This window comes from Cydia strobilella, chromosome Z (assembly GCF_947568885.1).
Source record: "Cydia strobilella chromosome Z, ilCydStro3.1, whole genome shotgun sequence".
Lineage (NCBI taxonomy): Eukaryota > Metazoa > Arthropoda > Insecta > Lepidoptera > Tortricidae > Cydia > Cydia strobilella.
The window spans coordinates 29,754,719-29,774,743 of NC_086068.1; the positions used below are offsets into that span (position 1 = coordinate 29,754,719).

General features: G+C 38.3%; 1 protein-coding gene across 1 annotated transcript; it reads left to right on the plus strand.

The window, feature by feature from the left end:
• The first annotated feature begins 1,751 nt into the window (after positions 1-1,751).
• LOC134754440 (uncharacterized) lies at positions 1,752-19,862 on the plus strand. Its single transcript, XM_063690769.1, has 5 exons — positions 1,752-1,944; positions 6,070-6,278; positions 6,364-6,592; positions 7,107-7,289; positions 19,493-19,862. Exons 1-5 carry the CDS (start codon positions 1,752-1,754, stop codon positions 19,813-19,815), a joined length of 1,137 nt encoding a protein of 378 aa, XP_063546839.1. The 3' UTR covers positions 19,816-19,862.
• Positions 19,863-20,025: the final 163 nt, after the last annotated feature.

Here is a 20,025-nt window from a genome sequence, read left to right on the forward strand (position 1 = left end):
ATGAAATACCATATTAAAGAATCCAAAATATATTGTGCATCCGCACAGGCAAACGATTACAAGAGAAGTGACATCTGTCTAGAAGACTTAATAACCAGAGTTTATACTGGGACATATATACGAACGGACTTCCGGTTCGAGCGCCATCTTGATAGTTAGCATCGTGATTAATTACTTTGTTTTTTGCTTATTAATATTGTTTAAAGTGTAATATCGATAGCTTATTATACAGTAAACTAATGTGGTAGTGTGCAGTGAATGGAGAATTAATTTTGAAGCGCGTTTAACCACCATCTTGGAGTCAACGGCCGGTAGTCCACGTGCTTCTTGTAAAGTCTAGCTATCGATTTACAAGAGCTAACAAATCACCGTACACTGTCTTGTACAACCGTACAATTTTTGTCGTTTGTAAACCTCTCAATACCTTGATACTGGCGAAATAGTCCCACTGGGCTGAAGCCATAATTTTAAAAGAAGAAGAAGATATATACGAACTCCATGTAGATATATTAGGCACATGCCAACCTCATTGTTCTAATTATATTAGTTCCAACACATTTGTACTTCAAATCCATTTGTATATGTGACTGTTTGTGTTAAAAAAATTAACGTTTTGATTATCTTCTAAGTACATACATTTCCGCAAAACAGCCCCGGAACATGGACATACAATGTACGTTGCATAATTTGCACAGTAACTTTGCACATCTATTGTATCCTTTTTTTGGTCCTCCTATTTTCCTTGGACGGGCATACTGCACATAATGTATCTTCTAGTGGAAGCCGCTCGACCCCAATTTTAAAGAAAAACCGCAAATCGATGTACAGGTTAGCCGTTTGGCACACGCATACTAAGAGGTCAAAACAAAATTTTTGACCCGGATTTCCTAAAAAAAATTCCCTTAGGAAACATTTTTTTTGGTTGAATTTTTTTTTTCTTTTCAAACACCTATCGTATGTGCTATCATACGAAAGGGTTTTTTGAGGCGATTCTAAAAATATACCACATCATTACATTTCAGCCATTTTTTTTATTAACCAAAAATAATTTTCAAAACGTAGGTACCAAGTTTGGGCTCCTCCAGATACGATATGGCCGGGTTTTTTTTGTACAATATACCACAACAAATGATACGTGATATCCTCATATCTAACCCCAAGAAAGCAATTTTGAAAATAATTTCGTTAAGTATTTTTTTTATTTTATTTTACAAAGTGACACAGTTATACTTCAATACCTATTTTATGAGACTTATGGAATTGTACTGCAGATACGGTACATATCACTACCGAAAACGGTCGAAGAAAGTTTCATACTATTTATTACCTCAGAAGTTACTAACACATACAGGCTGCTCTAAAGGAAAAAAATCGTGATTTGTTAATTTCTTCGTACCTAACCGCTACACCGCGCGATTGTTATGATACTTTGTATACTGGTTCTAAATATCCTAATGCATAATAATATGTATATTTCGGCTTTGTCAAATGGCTAAGGACAGCCTGTATAAGTCAATAAGGATTGGCCATTATATAAAAAAATGTAAGAGTTCCTAGTTGACTACGGAACCCAAAAAGGTGGTTCCTGAAATGGCCAGTCGTGGGCCGGACACTATGAATTGGCAAATTTTATAATCTGGCAACGACAAAGTTCTAAAAGTTTACATTAGGTACCTAGGTCAGATTAATAAATAGTTACTACGTCCTAGGTCCTGTTTTACTTATTAGGTTGTTTTTTTTTTTCAGACATAATGAGGTTGGTGTTTTTGGCAGTGACCGTAGCTATCGTAAACGGCGTGCACGCACTGCACGCGTCGAACTCGACTGCTCCCGACGACACGTGCGATGTCGTTGTCGTAGGCCCCGGCCCGTGGAGCGATCTGCTCGAGGAGTGGGCCACCTCCGCCACCTCCGACGGAGAACGCCCAGGCACAGGCAGGCAAGGTGCGTTTGACATGTTTTAATGACGTGTTTGGATGGAAGCCACACGTTTCTGATGAAATAATAATATTTTGACTCGAACGGAGTGTCTTTTTATTGTAGAGATTCACAAACAAATGACGCAAATCAAATTAAGTAGGGTATAACCATACAGTATTACACGGTCATGAATATCACACACGCTGAATGAACCTTTACACTTCAAAACATCTCGTCTACAAAATGACCTATACGAAGAATGACTTGCAAAATTAGGCATTACAGAATGATTCTTCGGTATAAGTAGGTGTACCTGACCAAGGTACCTATACCTACGAATTACGAGGACGTATTAGGTACGAAAGGGGGCGTCCATTAATCACGTCCTACGAAGTAAGGGGGGAGGGGGTCTGACAAAAATCACGAATGATCACCATATGACGTGTAATTTTTTTTTAAATTGGGCCAAGCCTAAAAGTGTAATATAAATAGTAGTAGTACATTTAGCGATTTAGCGACTCCAAAGTCTGGAGCATTGTCGCAAGGTTGCCAGCCTGTCGATCTTTTATAGAATACATTTCGGAGAGTGTGCCGAGGAACTGCACAACCTTATTCCTCCGTCTCATTTTTACCATCGGACTACAAGACAAAGGGCACTCCGGCATCGCTTCATGGTAGGAACTCCAAAAATACGCAAGAAGCGTTTTGCTTCCACATTTCTTATGCGAACTGCCAAGGAGTGGAACGCCCTGCCCGAGTCTGTGTTTCCGCATGAGTACAATCTGGGGCTCTTCAAAACAAGAGTTAATAGGTATCTCATAGGTAAGCGTGCTCCACCATAGACCGCATCATCACTTACCATCAGGTAGGATCGTGGTCAAACGCCTGCATCATAAAATAAAAATTTAGCGTTAACAATGTGTTGTATGAAAATCGTTTTAATGCTCAAAACGCTTTGTACAATTTTACATGGGTGCTACTATAACTATCCCAAAAAGAGCTTAGGACGGTTAGGTGTACCTAAGTCTAAATAGCACACATACCGGTCAAACATACCAATGTCTTACACGATGAAGTGTGTACAAGTGCAGATTACATTAATTTCATGTATTGACGTAAAGCAGAAATATAATCGAACAAACTATCGCGAGACATATTTCAAAATATTTAGATAAACACGTCGCCAAAAGCGACTAAAAATAATAGTGAGTAAAAACCGTACTTATCTAAATATTTTGAAGCAGAAATATTACACAAAGGCTTTTGGGAATATTTCCAAATAAGCGAATTTTGCGTGAATATAGAACACTAGTAGTGTTCCATTTTTCGATTTCTTCGTGTAGTGTTACATCTAAATATTTTGTAGCAGAAATATTTCACAAAGGCTTTTGGGAATATTTCCAAATAAGCGAATTTTGCGTGAATATAGAACACTAGTAGTGTTCCATTTTTCGATTTCTTCGTGTAGTGTTACACTACACGAAGAAATCATGACACAGTCGGTCTTTTATCGAATATATATTACTATACCTCGAGCTCCCAGTCAACATACTTAAAATAAAACTATGATTCTTCGAACCCAGCTTTTTTTTGGAAAGCACGGCACAGCTCGGCAGCTCCGGCATGCCTTAGGGGCCTAACCTTTCACAGAGATGTATGAATGTGACAATTTAAAGAAATAGACAAATAATGGTAATAACATGAATTGTATTAATTGTAATAATATTGGCTATGTAGAATTTTAACAAATGGACAATTCTTGATAACTATATTAATAGAATATGACAATGTTAAAGAAATATAGATTAAATTTGACAAATGTAGAATAAAATTGACAAGTAAACACAATAACTATAACTTGAATGTTGCCACCTGCATGGAAGCCTATAATACGTAGGGTCAAGCGGCAAGTGTGTTGTGACGATCGCGGGGACATAGTGAGTGCAGTGTGCTTGACTTCGTTCGATACAGCCGCCCTACCAGCCAGACCTTCACTTGACGACTCCATCTGCGGACTGCCCCGCGCCCCCCGCCCCCGCCCCATCAGCGCGTGCGCAACGAGCGACGAGGCGGGCGGCGCGGGCACTGCGGGCAGTGCACGACGTACAACCGCCGCGGACACTCGTGCCTGAGGATGGATTCCCAAAGAATCCGAAACATGTCGCCAAAAGCGACTAAAAATTTTAATAACAGTGAGTAAAAACCGTACTGATAAATATTTTGAAATATGTCTCACGATAGTTTAAGTGCGACCACAATAACTTATTTGATAACTGTATAAATCTTATGAATGTTACGATGTAAAAGAAATAGATGAATTATTGTAACTGTATATACTGTGATAATATTAGCTATGTATAATAAATTTGACATTAATTGTATTAAATGCATATATTTTGTATAGACTGTAATAATATTAGCTATGTATAATAAATTTGACATTAATTGTATTAAATGCATATATTTTGTATAGACTGTAATAATATTAGCTATGTATAATAAATTTGACATCAATTGTATTGAATGCGTATTTGTAATTGATATGTAGTAACTGTAATAAACTGTAATAAATTGGATATGATAATAATAGTTATATGTTAGTGTATTAATAGGGTAAATTTTAGTTAATTAATAGGGTAACTGTAAGTAGGTTAAGTAGTGAAAGAAAAGTATGTAAAGAATAGAAAGAACGAAAAGAGAAAAATAAAAAGAAACAAATATTGAAAAATAAAAATCAATAATCATATAGAGGAGGGAGGTGGGCCTGAAAAAAAAACGAATGAAAACGAGACCTTTAAACAACAAGTTTGGGAACAAATCAAATTATTTTATTAAATATTTTGATTTGTGTTTTTTAAGTAGTCACACTACTATATATAAATTAAAAACTGTAATAGATGTCATATATTAAAGAAAAAGTGATCCGGCCTTCACTACTGGAGGGCTTCGTCACTTTTTCTTTAATATTATGACATCTATTACAGTTTTTAACGAGACCTTTACTTAACATACATACCAAATTTCATAACTTTGGAAGAGATTTCGAGGTTAGTCCTAATCCGATAGTGTTATAAGGCGTATGTATAAAGACGCCTAGGCTGTTTTTGGGAAGCTACGGCAATTTTCAGGTTGCTTCGCAAGCCGGAGGTGTATCTAAAGATGCCGAGGCAATCTTCGGTAAGCCGTGGCAGTGCGAGCTATATGACGACAGTATGCGCCTAGACTAGAGTAGAGAGAAGAGGCTTACCCTATGTCTAATTCCATACTGTCGCCCTATGACTGTAAGCGGGCTTTAACTCAATAACGGTTATATGGTTTTTGGAAAAAAAAGTAAAAATTAAGGCTTCCATGTAAAAAAAACATGATTTGATCGTGATCTGTCGGTCAGCGAGCTCTGTCTCATTACCTACTTGTTGAATCCTCCACACCTCGAAGAATAATTTAAGGTCGCGATTCCAGGGCACCTCTCCAAACGCGTGGGTTTAGTGGGGTGCCCCACATAAGTACCCCCTAAAATAAGCCCACCTCTGGATCTTGGACAAGCGTACCTAAGTCGCTTATAAGAAAAACATAAATTTAAAAAATTGTGCCATGGTTCGGAGCTCATGGGACGCATTTACGACTCGCACTTGGCCGGGTGTTTAATGTATAATGAGCAAAGATAGATATAACTCCGTAATAGATGGATACAGTCTAAGGAAAAACGTGCCTCGAAAATCAAGAAAATTTGATTCTCGTTCAGAGGGCGCTACTAGTTTTGGCCTACAGTCGTATAGATGGCGTTGACGGTTTCGTTTGTTATTTAACAATTTTAACGCATATCAGTGAAAGAACATGGGTCAAAATCATAAAAATAATTAATGCAAATAAAAAAAATCATTTATCTATATTTAGGTAAATACATTCTATCGTATTTTTATAAATCTTCATTTTTAGTTTTAAAGTGTGTCGACAGATGGCAGTGAATTTACTGGGGTTACAAAATTTACTATGACAAAATTATAAGTTTTTGAAACTAGCCAATAACGTATGACGTGATTAATGGACGCCCCCATTAAGGGTCGTTTAGCAGTGGGACTAGATTTTGCAAGGTTCATTGTACGCTTCAACCATCTTAACATTCACCACGGTGCGAACTAAATCACACAGGTAGAATAATGGCGCTTCCTCCATCGTCGGGCTACTACATAACGGACCGCATCGATACGCCGCTAGTGCCGCCGCCCGCGCCGCGTCCTGTGGGCTCGCGGCCCTACGAGGAGTGGGCGGCCACGCCGCCGCCGCCGCCCGGCCCCGGGAAGATAGTCAATAGGCCCCCTAACCCATATAAGGATAAGTTCAAACCCAGCTACGAGTATGTACGTATCATATTAGTAACTTAGTAGGTACTAGAGATGTAAATTTATACGGCTTCCGTTATTGAATTTTTTTCTATTCCTACAGGCACCTCCACAGCAAAACAAACCAATTCCAGCTTATCCACAACAACCACATCGACCAAATTCCATAGATAGGTTAGACGATCCTCCACGAAAGCAGGTCACAGAGACCGACTTGTACTTGCTCTCGGCCATTGAAAAATTGGTGTACAGAGCGGATCTAATGGAAAAGAGGTTGAGAAAATTAGAGGAGTCGATGCATGTATTGGTAGCCGGTTCTAATCATTACCCAGGTAAATTTCGATAGTTTTATTGATTTTACGCTAACTTTTTGCAGCGTTGCCCCTGCAGTCCTGCCTTAAACGCTTGCTTTTATTGAAGTTCCTATTTATTTATTACTAGCTTTTGCCCGCGACTACGTCTGCGTGGAGTTAGTAATTTGGGTAGCTTATTCAATCTGCTTTTTATCATCGATTCCCCATGCAAACTTCCACCCCCCACCCCCCCCTTTTCACCCCCTCAAAGGATGACTTCTGGGATAAAAACTACCATAAGTATGTCCGTCCCCGGGACTCAAACTATCTCTGCTTTTTCCCTTCTGGCAGAGCTAGCGCTTTTTGCATAACATGTCCGCATTATACCAAATTTCAACATCATCAATTCAGCAGTTTAAGCGTTAATAGGTAACAGACAGACATACAGACAGACAGACACACTATTGCATTTATAATATTAGTATGGATTATATGGGGGATAATGGCAGCCGTAGTGGATAACAAGTAGATAGAAAATGTTGTTATTCTGCAGAGCCCTGTGTGGCAAATTTCACGCGAGTGGGCGAAACATGCTACCACTTGTCGGCGGCGGCGGCGGACTGGAAAACGGCCAACTTGGCGTGCCGCAAGCTGCGCTCCAATCTGCTGGAGCTGGAGGCCGAGCCCGAGCGCCGGCAGCTGTTCGCGCACTTGCTCAGCGATAACAGAATAAAAGGTACAACTTTACTAAAATACTGTCAAGTGGTAACATAAGGGCCCATAACCCTAAAATTATAGTTTGTCAAAGGACTGTCTCATTTCAAACATAGACAAAGAAAATAATAAGTACTATCTTTGTCTTACTATAGTACTAGCACCCAAAAGAAAAGGATGAGTATAGTTTTTTTTGTTCTTATTTACTGACAATTTGGTTTGACCAACTATAAATTATGGTTGACAGAAGGAATAACAAGACTTCTTAGCTAGTAGCTAAGTAAATAATGAGCCTGCGAACCTTACCTGATTTTCTCTAGGCCATATAACAAATTTCAAATATTGAACGTCTAGCCGAACACTTCTTGGCTACAAACATTAATTGGGCATAGAATAAATTTAAAAGTGGAAAAATTACTGTCTGTCTGAGTGAGACTTGAACTCACGGCCTCTGGATCCAGATCCAGAGGCCGTGAGTTCAAGTCTCACCCAAGGCAGTAATTTTTCCACTTTTAAATTTATTCTAAGCTTAATAGCATCGATCGCAGACGTTTCTGCTTGTTAAAAATTAATAAATTGGGCATTTCTATTTAATAGTAGATTGTGTCATAAGGGAGCAAAATGACATATTTACGGCGAGGGCGTACAATTGAATCCTAAACGAAGCGAAGGATTCTATAATAGAATCCCGAGAGTAGCGAGGGATTCCAAAGTAGAATCCTATGCGTAGTGAGGGATTCAAGTATGTTACGCCCAAGATGGAAATAATTTTTTAATACAGTTGCTCAAAAAGTGCTACTTTTCGTGGCTGTTTAGCGTGCGGAAAGTTGCTTTTCGCGAACTAGTGCTTTTTACTTTTCCAATTTTTTTAAATTTTTACTTGTTCCAATTCATGACTACTTATTGATGAGTGTTAATATTAGTTTCCTTTAAACGTCGTAATTAACATAAAAACCTACTGTTAATGTAAGAATACAAAAAAAATGCATATTTCATATTTTATTACTTACCTCTTCATCATTATAAGTATTATAACACGTTTATTTTTTAATGTTGAAAAACCGTTCTTAATAATTTGTCTTAATGGAACGGAACGCCTGTCAAAGAAGAGGCGTATTTTCTTACTGCAAGAATGTTTTAAGTTTCCAAAGGCAACATTCGATACTGTTTTTATAAATATACGATACACAAATAATCGTAAATAACGATATTTAGGTAATAATAGTACAATGTTTTAATATTTACAATTGTTTCTGTCTTATAGAACATGCATTTGAAAAAAAAAATTCATTGAAGTGGGTTCAATACATACATACATACATACATATAATCACGCCTATTTCCCGGAGGGGTAGGCAGAGACCACGGATTTCCACTTGCTACGATCCTGACGTACCTCTTTCGCTTCCTTCAATTTCATAACATTCCTCATACACGCTCGCCGGTTTAGGGTGCTCTTGACCTGGCCTTTCTTCAGGATTTCCCCGATCTGATCAGAGAAAGTCCGCCGAGGTCTGCCCCTTCCAACTCCCGTTTCTACCTCTCCCATATACACTCTCTTTGTTAGCCTTCTTTCACTCATTCTTTCCACGTGTCCAAACCGCTCCTGATCATGATATCACGATGGTAGGTATATCGCCTAAAATACATAAGCTAATCAAGCTTGCCCGCTCTAAGGTTGCTATCGATTTCGAATCAGTGAGATCAGAACTGATAGCCGTCGACTGGGGCCCTGTCCTGCAAAGCTCTAGCCTTCCTGAAGCTGTAGAATTGTTTTCCACTAAAGTTTCTACTGCGGTATCTAATAACTCAAAAGTCTTAAGATTAAGCCGGTCTAAATATGTCCTTCAGCCTTGGATGACCCCCGGGTTGCTTAAATGTTCTAAAAACCTAATCCTTTAAAATCTGGACGTTCTTGGGCTCATTCTACTTAAGAATCTCGATCTTGCCATTAAAAAAGATGTCCCAAAATGTCCATTCCATTACGTCACGATTTAGTGAGAAATTTTTTTCACTTGCATGTTCGTGACGTAGTGGAATGTACAATTTTCATACAAATTTTTGGGACATTTGTTTTATCTCAACAGGATTGAATATGCTAGTAATTCTGAGTTGAAAGAACCCAAAAACACCAGAATCTGTGAGAATGGCCGTTAAGCGTATTCAGTGCTATTTTTAACCGACTTCAATTTCATTTTCATAGAAGGAGGAGGTTCTGTATTCGGTTGTGGCTATTTTTTTTAATGTATGCACCGATTACTCCGAGACCCGTGGTCCGATTTGAGTAATTCTTTTTTTGTTCGAAAGGAGCTACTTCCAAGTTGGTCCCACATTAATCTGGTTCTGATCTGATGATGCGATCCCTGAGGAATTGAGGGAACTTCTCAATTTTTAAAGGCACATGCATAGTGATTTGGGTGTTTTCATAAGCAACTTGAACAACCGCTTCAGAATTTAGCCTAAACCTAATAGTAATAAATAAAAAATAAGTTACCTTTATTTAGCTGGATTTCAATAACTTGTAACTCTTTCTCGTTCACGTTCTCTTTCACGCTTCTCCGCTATGTATATAACGCGTCGACCGAAGACATTAAAACCACATACGTTGGCAAGTTACGAGCATCCAAATACCGAATGTGGCCGATTGTTTAAGTTACATGTTAATGACATGATTCCGTCCACGCGACGTAGTTTTATTTAAAAAAATCAGAGCCCACAGACACGATACTCTTCAGATGTCGGTATTTACATGCGTGCAAGACGTAAAATTCTAACACGAAATCCTAAACGTTCGGAAATCTATCGCTAATAATGTCACAGAATAAGTAATAGTATTATTCATACAGAACGGCCACGCACCGCCCCGCCCCGATTCGAATTACCTCGCCCCGCGACAGTAGATTGACGACCTTCTGCCGACCGCTCAGTACTGTTTTACGAACTGTTCTTCGCTCAGTCCACACTTTTCCCTTATCACACTGTTCCTAATTCTATCTTGTAATCTCACACCACACACACTTCTCAACGCTCTCATTTCCACTGTATTCACTTGGCTCTGATGCCTCTTCTGCCATACCCAACTTTCGCTACCATACATAAGTTTAGGCACCAGCACCCCTCTATGCACAGCCAAACGTGCCTTTTGCGACACCTTCTGTGTGCCCCATTCACGCGATTTCCAGCACTCACTCTCCTTTCAATATCTTTATCATGCTTACCGTCCCTAGTGAATAATGTTCCCAGATACACAAACTCTTTCACTTGTTCTACTCTTACTTGACCAATCAAAATTTCACAGTTTGTCATATATTCCTCCTTTTCAAATACCATAACTTTCGTCTTACTTACATTTATTTTCATTCCTTTCCTTTCAAAAGATCCATGCATTCTAGTTACCATCTCCTGCAACTCTTCACCCGATGACGCTAGCAATACCAGGTCATCAGCGTAAAGAAGACATTTGACGGGTAACCCACTCATTCTCAGCCCACATTCATCATTTCTCAAATCATGCAAACTACTGTCCATGAACAGATTAAACAGCCACGGTAACGCTACACATCCCTGCCTAACACCCTTTTCGATGCTAAACCACTCAGTGTACGACCCGTTTACTCTCACACAAGCACGGGAATCCTCATAGAGCGATTTCAGTGCCTGAATGAGACGGCCGCTCAGTCCATACACCGACAGTACCGACCAAAGTTCATTCCTTACCACTCTGTCATAAGCCTTTTCCAAATCCACGAAAGCGCAATAGACCTTCTGACCTTTGGCCAAATACTTTTCGGCTATGCATCGCAAGGAAAAGACTTGATCCATACATCCCATACCCTTTCGGAATCCCGCTTGTGCATCCCATACTTTCTCATCGGTTTCTTTCACTACTCTTTCAATCAATATCTTTACATACAATTTGCCGACGACGCTGAGTAAGCTAATGCCTCTGTAGTTTTTGCAATCCAGTTGTGATCCCTTTCCTTTGTAAAGAGGTACAATGACGGCCTTGCACCAGTCCCTGGGCACTTGACCGGTTCTGAAGCACATATTGAAAAGGCGGTACAACTGACTTGCTACAATGCCTTGTCCAGCTTTCAGCATCTCGACAGAAATTCTATCATACCCTGCATGCAGCCTTCCCTGATTTCATTCCTTTCAACGCTTTCACAATTTCATCCATGCTAATACTATCTTCGTTCTCCGACACATTTTCAATGCTTTCATTCAACTCCGAAATTGACGTGCTTGCCTCCTCTTTATCAAACAAACTTTCAAAATACTCTTTCCTTCTTTCTAAGATGCATTCTTCCTCATTCACTAATCTTCCATTCTTGTCTTTTATTGACTTTAGCTCAGAATTCTGGGTGCTACCCCTGGCTAAACGAACGCACTTCCAGAAAAACTTTATATTTGTTTGGAAATCTTGAGAGAGCCTTTCTTCCATTTTATCTTTCTGTTCGTCTTTCTTTCTGTCTACTAATTCCTTTACTAACACTTTCATTCTTCTATAATCCTTTTTCGCTTCACTGACTTCGTCAAATGATATGATGGGTTCAATAATAATAACAAAATCTATTCTAGTCGAATAAAAGCTAGAAAAACACCTCTTCATAATGTCAATGTCAATGATGTCACAGAATGAATAATATAAAAGTTTCAAATTCCCATTTCTTGCTTTTCTTATTTTTTCGCAACTGTATTAAAAAACGTCGTTCGATACACGTGCGGAAATGTCATTCTTCACTCGTCCCGAGTCTTGCCACTCGCCTACGGCTCGTGGTAAGATATCTCGGTACTCGTGAAGTAATGACATACTTTCCGCACTAGCATCGAAATGTACTATTGCTACCATGTGATACATATTGCTTTTCGCATCGCACTTCGAGGAAATTATAACGTTTAAAAATATTATTTAAGCTAAAAAATAATGCGCAAAAAAATGTAAAAATTGTGTCCTAGAACAGAAAAGTGTTACTTTGATCCCTCCTAGCAGGGAAGAAAAGTACCACTGTGATCCCTCCTAGCAGGGAAGAAAATAGTATTTTTCCCCTCACTAGCTCGGAAAGCCGTCTTTTATCCTTTAAAACAAGCGGGGAAAAACGCATTTTATCCACTAGCGGGGAAAGTAATTTGACCTTGAATGGAGCGTGTTTAAGTAGCTTGACAGATAACAAAACGTAATACGCTCATAATAATGGTTCGTTCGATATTAATTATCATTAATTAAATGGTTTGAGAATTTAATAAAAAATACCAATTTTAGCTTTATTTAATGATTTTAAGTCATAAACCACAATATTTCCATAAGAAACATTAGTTTTTTTTAAATGATGTTGAATGTAATTCTGAACGCACAAGTTGAGTCGATGCAATTTCAAAATTCATCATTAGAAATGTCAATGTCAACAATGTCAACAAAAAATTTCTCACCGACTCCGACACGTAAAAATACACAACTTCCAGAGTTTTCTGTTATAATATCGTATTATCGTTAAAAAAATGAGTGATGCCAGTGATGAAGATGATCTAACGCCGGTGAATGTTGCACTTTCCTCGCTATAGTGAGGGGAAAAGTTTAGTGTTACACACGGGTGCAAATGTATTTTACTTCTCGTGTGTTAAAACACTCGCTACGCTCAGGATTCTATTTTAGAACCACTCGCTTTGCTCGTGGTTCAACTATAGAATCCTTTCGCTTGCTCGTGTTTCAATTCCACACTCGCGGGTAAAATACAACTTTGCACCCTTGTATAACAAATAACTATTATACAATCGTGATATAATAGAGAGCTTTTCAGTCGAGTACCGTATTTAAGCAACGAAGCTTGCTGAGTTAATGCTTAAGTAAGGTACAAGATTGAAAAGCTTGATTATATCACTATTGGATACAATACTTTTTCTACGAGACAAAAAATTATACTTTCAACTACTAGAATCATACCACCAAACCAAACCAAAAGTATACAGCTAAGATACGCAAGCTGCCGCAGCCCGCGATACCTTCATACTCGTACGCGCCCCGGCCGCCGGGCCCGGCGCCTCCGGCGGGTTGGTCAACGACACCTCCTCGTAACTAGGGAATGCAATACCGGGATACCAGGTTCCCGAAATACCGGGATCCTGCATGCAATTTGCGGGATTAATCCCGCGCGTAAATTAAGCGGGATCCCGCGGGATTTGCGGGATTGAGGAGCGACGTGGTTCTTAAGTGTTAATAAGTACAAGTAACACGTCTCCTACTGGCGAAAGTTCTTCACGGAGCCTAGATGCATCTGTGGAGGAAGGGGGAAGGGACACGGATGAGAATTTCGCCCGAATTTGTCTATTTTTTGCTATCTTGTGATTTGAGTAATATTTGTTTTCAAAAATAAACATTTATTTATATAAACAAATATTTTTGCTTGTATGTACATACTGTTAAGTATATTGGAGACGGTGTATAAAGAGTTTTCAAGTACTGGCAGTACAGCAACAGTACCTACTAGGAAAATTACTCTGTGTGCGAAAGTATTTTTTGAAGGCGGAAGATTCGCAGAGTGCTAAATGCAAGTTGTGTCAAACAATAATAAAACTGTGGGGCGTATTTTATACCAGTAATGTCTAATAATTATTTTTAAAGAAGTTTAATAAAGAATTTATCATCTCACTTGCTCGTAAATCGTAAATTTCGACCTGGGGTTGTAGTGTTTTTTACGTCACACTTTCTAGGTGATGCGGTCCGTAAATCCTAAATTTGGACCTAGGGCTGTAATGTACGTGTACTGAAATAAAGCAGTTTTATTTTTTCCCTCTTTTATTTCTCACAAGTGTAATGAGACTTGTGAGGAACATTTGGCGTGCCAAAGTACAGGAATGACGAAATCGTGTTTTTAGCCTTCACACTCGTTCGTACATTTTTGTTTACCGCCCATGTACATGTACTATTTCTAAATATTGTTTACTTTTTGTATAAAACCTTCAAATTTAGTACCAATTCGTAAAATTGTATAGTAACTTGCAGAATCCCGCAAATACCAGGATCCCGCGGGACAAACTGACAATCCCGCTAAATACCGGGATTGAATTCCTCATGCGGGATTGCATTCCCTACTCGTAACTCATGAGGCCCTGGTACCTGCTCGGCGCTAAATTTAATTTTAAGACAGTTTTTTTCTCGATTTTGGCCACTGTAGCCTATGGAGACTAACGAGCAACGCTAAGCGGTTTTCGTAGGGTATGGATGTTGCTATATAAAGGACACATGCGCGTTTCTGACTTATGAAGCAATTGTTTATACTAAAACGTAAAATAAAATGTTTTTGTTGGCCAACCAATCACAAAGCAGATGCGACGCAGCAGCGTGTTTAAGTAGGCTAATTTGCATTGAATCGAGTCTCCTTAAACAAGAAATATTTTATCGAAATGTATGAAGTTCTATTTTCAAAAATTTTATAATTGACTAAACCGTATCGATAAAATTCTTATGCTTGAGTCGGAAGTGCCATAGACTATATATCCAACGTTGAAAAGAGTAAGGCTGTAGTGTTGCATGTGAAGCAGATTATACTCGACGAGTACAAAAAGCCCTTTTTCGGATAGGTGATGTGAAAAGTTAATTGTTCCCCCCAAATTATTTCTACTCAGAAATCTCAGAATCAGATGCGCTTTCCATCCTTACAATTTTTTTTTGTTCCATTTAGTTAATACAACCTTTTATGACCGTAACAAATAGTAGTTTATGTGACTGCTACATAATGAAAGGCATTAAAACCCGAGTGTGGGTTTATGAAACAAACGTAGTGAGTTTCATAATAGAATCACACGAGTGTTTTAATGCCTAATTATGTACAGTTACATACACTGCTTTATCTACACACATATTATAAACTTTCTATGATATATTCACTAACCTCATATTACAGCCGACATTGGGGCAAAGTTGCTCTCTGGCGGAATTCGCGGATATGAGATGGCGTCTCCGAAATATCTTTATCACACATTTTACACAAAACTTTTCCTAGAGTTACTTTTAAAACAACAAAACAAATAATTTTTTACTTACAAACTAATTAAAAAATAAACTGCACGTCAAATGGCGGCAAAGAAAACTTTTTTCACGCATGTCACGCATCCGTAGTTTTTTTTAATTCTGAGGCAAACTAAGAGTGGGGGTCGATTGCCATATCGTTCGATACCAACTAACAAGCGAGATTTGTCAAATTTGTATGCAATTGACATTTCATTTCGAATAAAACGTCATCTCGACTGATATTAGAATAGAGGTCAAATCAAATTTCTTTGTTTTTCAGAGATGTTCGAAATTTGAATAAAATAATATTATCGAAATCGATGATATTATTTAGCAATAATAACATTTTCACAGATAAAAAAATTGCTGTAACAAAACAGTTTATCTTAATGTTGGCCATTATTTACGGATTTTGAAGGCATCATAGAGGGTTTATGATATGTGTGTAGATAAACGGACAAACAAAATAGTACATTTGCCATCTATCGGTGGTTTTTGGAACTTCTTCCATATCAACGTAGGTTGCATATTTCTTCGGGTTTTTTTTTGTTGTTTGTTATGCGAGGGCTAGTGGGTTATCGTAAGCGCGGAATTCTCTTAGATGGCGCTCTAAAAAAACACATGGAACCTTTTTTTTGGACTGAGATATTTTCGATGTTGGTAGGTTACAATTGCGTTGAATTTTGAATTTGAATTCTGATTCGGAAAGAAGAAATTTGTTTTCTTCGGAGGACTTCAGATGGATTTGGAGATTGACGTGGAAAGATCTGTTGTGGTCCGCGAATATTTTTTCAATTTTTTCCTTGTTTCCGTCAAGTAAACCTTTAATCGAGAGGAACGTTTTCTTCGGAAGTTGCCAATAATAACTTGGAGTGCGCTTTTCTTTCCGTCGTTCCGCGGCCTTGTTGGCCGTAGTTGCCTGCACCAGGACCTTTTTAAGGCCTCCGTCGAGCAGTGCTCCGGTGGTACGTGGTGGCCCTATCAACGACAAGGCACAGCCGCCGACGGGCAGTCGGCAGTGGATGGTCGTCGACCGGCGGTCAGGTATCAGACCCACGGAGGACACGAGCCAGCGAGGTACAGCGTTGGTTTGCCGAACGTTTTCTTTGGAAAGGAACTAGCAAATTGTCGTCGTCTACGGAGCTTGAATATTTTTTTAACGTTATGGGATCGGTTCCCGTTTAATATCCCTATAATTGTTCATTGTTATTTTTTGTGCCATATTTCTTTTAATTCTGTAAAGCCGCTGTTATCCGTATTCCGCATTTCTTTACGGCATTTTCAAAATTCTAATTGCCCCTAATTGTCAGGCGAAACTAATATTCGGCATTAAATTTAGGCACCTATCACCCGTTGAAACAGTCATTATCGTCCATAATGTCCATCTCATTAATCCATTTCTTTCCTTCTACAGCTAAATTTATACGCCGTCATCTTTCGCACGTACACCAGTTCACGCCAGTGCGGAAAGCGGACCGTCAGAAAAATAATTTGTTTTGGTTATAATAATTTTTTAAATTCCATTTAGATTTTTTAGTGGTGTTCGGAAGAGCTTAACAAATTATACGTGTTGTGCAGAAGTATTTGTTTTACTGCAATTATTGTCGAGGCTCGGAAGTAGCTACTTGCTGGTTGAGGATTCGTTTTGAACGGACGACCTTGGGAGTCCGTTTAATTGAATCCGAAGCCAGCAAGTAGCCTTCCAGCCGAGTCATATATAAGACTTTTCTCAAAAATGGCGCAATAAAAACAAATATAGTGAAATATTTTACAGAAGCAACGTTCTTACGTATAGTTTGTCAAGGGGCTGTCTCATTTCGGGCGTAGACGGAGAGTTATACTGTCTTTGTCTTGCACTGGTGCTGGAGCACAGAAGAAGGGGATGAGTGTAGTTTTTTTGTTCTTATTTACTGACAAGATTTGCTTGACCAACTATATATATTTTCACAGAAAAAAGTAAAAAGATTTGCTTTGCCGCCTTTTTATTTTTTAAATTAAAAATAGAAGTGTATTTTTCTGCTGAAAATACGCCAACCTATTTGAGACACCTAAATAGTCGCGGTACCAACATTATAATAATAAGTACTGATCAAAGAATATAATATGGTACTGATCATCTGTTTGGCTGTTTAATGGACCTATGCCTTCATTTGATATGGCCACTTCAACTTTTAAAAAGTTTGGAACTCGACAAGTAATGGAATTTGTATGCAACATTGCAGTCCCGAAATCGAGACTGCAATGCTTTTAACTTTTTAATTTTTTGACTGATCATAAACTACGCACTTCGCGACCTACTTTTTAACCGGCAACGTCGACTTTGCCGTCCATTTTTGAGAAAAATACATTATTGTATGACATCTTGAGGACACACACTTTTTAGGGTTCCGTAGTCAACTTATAGTTTCGCCGTGACCGTCTGCCTGTCCGAGGCTTTGCTCCTTGGTAGTTAGTGCTCTAGCGTTCTAACGCTGCTATTATATATGGATATATAAATCAATAAATGCGTCAGTGGTAAAATAAAAACCTAAATAAATGTACCTACACTTGTACAGTGGTGATGAAATTTTTTTTTAATACAGTTGCTCAAAAAGTGCTACTTTTCGTGGCTGTTTAGAGTGCGGAAAGTTGGTTTTCGCGAACTAGTGCTTTTTACTTTTCCAATTTTTTTAAAAATTTTCTTGTTTCAATTCATGGCTACTTATTGATGAGTGTTAATATTAGTTTCCTTTAAACGTCGTAATCAACATAAAAACCTACTGTTAATGTAAGAATACGAAAAATATGCATATTTCATATTTTATTACTTACCTCTTCATCATTATAAGTATTATAACACGTTTATTTTTTAATGTTGAAAAACCGGTTTTAATAAGTTGTCTGAATGGAACGGAACGCCTGTCAAAGAAGAGGCGTATTTTCTTACTGCAAGAATGTTTCAAGTTTCCAAAGGCAACATTCGATATTGTTTTTATAAATACCTATATACGATACACAAATAATCATAAATAACGATATTTAGGTAATAATAGTACAAAGTTTTAATATTTACAAATTGTTTCTGTCTTATAGAACATGCATTTGAAAAAAAAAACTTTAATTGAAGTGGGTTCAATAATAATAACAAAATCTATTTCGAATAAAAGCTAGAAAAACACTTCTTCCTAATGTCAATGTCAATGATGTCACAGAGTTAATAATATAAAAGTTTCGAATTCCGTTCCTTACTTGTTGCTTTTCTTATTTTTTCGCAACTGTATTAAAAAACGTCGTTCGATACATGTGCGGAAATGTCATTCTTCACTCGTCCCGAGTCTTGCCACTCGCCTACGGCTCGTGGCAAGATATCTCGGTACTCGTGAAGTAATGACATACTTTCCGCGCTAGCATCGAAATGTACTATTTCACATCACCAATTCGAAAAAGGGCTTTTTCTTCTCTGCTAGGAGGGATCAAAGTGGCACTTTTCTTCCCTGCTAGGAGGGATCAAAGTGGCACTTTTCTTCCCTCTAGGAGGGATCAAAGTAACACTTTTCTGTTCTAGGACACTATTTTGACATTTTTTTTGCGTATTTTTTTTTTGCTTAAATAATATTTTAAAACATTATAATTACCTCATTGGTGATGTTAAAAACAATATGTGTCACATGGTAGCAAAATTATTTCCATCTTGGGCGTAACACACCTCGCTACTCTCGGGATTCTAACATAGAATCCTTCGCTTCGTTTAGGATTCAATTGTACGCCCTCGCCGTAAATATGTCATTTTGCTCCCTTGTGACACAATCTACTATTTCGCTCCAACCCTATGGTGTGGGGTGTCGTTGTATAGGTTTTTCAAAATGAACAGGAGTCGTCAATAACCATTTTTTCATAATTATAATATTTTCGGAAATCATCACTCCAAAAGAAAAAAAAATAGCATATTACCTATATATATAAAAATAGCATAGCATTTCTTCATGAAACAAGGTCTTACACTCGTCTGTCGTACAAAATATCCATAAAATCGAATACATATTTAGTACTCAAGAATATTTTTAAACAAGCGAAATTGAAAAAAAAAACTGAATGCAGTTTTGTTTGTTTTTAAAAATATAAGAATTAAAGGAATTTAAGTAAAATGAACTAACTTAAGGTTTTAAGTCACTTTCCCTCCAGGGCCCATAAATGTTTTCCACCCTGTATATTAATATGTGAGTTACTAACAATAACAGCACTGGACTGGTGGACCGGCGGGCTCAATCCCGGCCTGCTCTGGATCTGGTCAAACTCTGCGCGGCCCGTGTCGGGGGGCGCGGGCGGCAACGTGACCGTCGTCGGCGACGGCCGCTGCCTCGCGCTCATCCACGACCCCGCGGCGCGCGCCTACGTCTACAGGGGCCAGGACTGTGGACTCAAACATAGATACGTCTGCGAGAAAGGAGAGGACAAGGCTAAACTCAGTAACGAAATTGAAGCTGTCTCGAAAAGCAAACTTACCAAGGAAACCACGTTAACCACGACTGAAACCCCCAACAAGCCTTCGACACAGTCCTAATTTATTTAATCAAAGCGTTCACCCGCGGAGGTTTATTTATGCTAATTTTAAACATAATAAATAAGACTGAATTATCTGAATAAAGTAATTTGTAAATAAAACAAATTGTTTATCATAATGACTTATTATTCTATAATATTTACAAAGTTACAAGAATCACAACAAAGTAACATATATAAAATAAATTATTAGTTAGTCCGGTTGCACCTA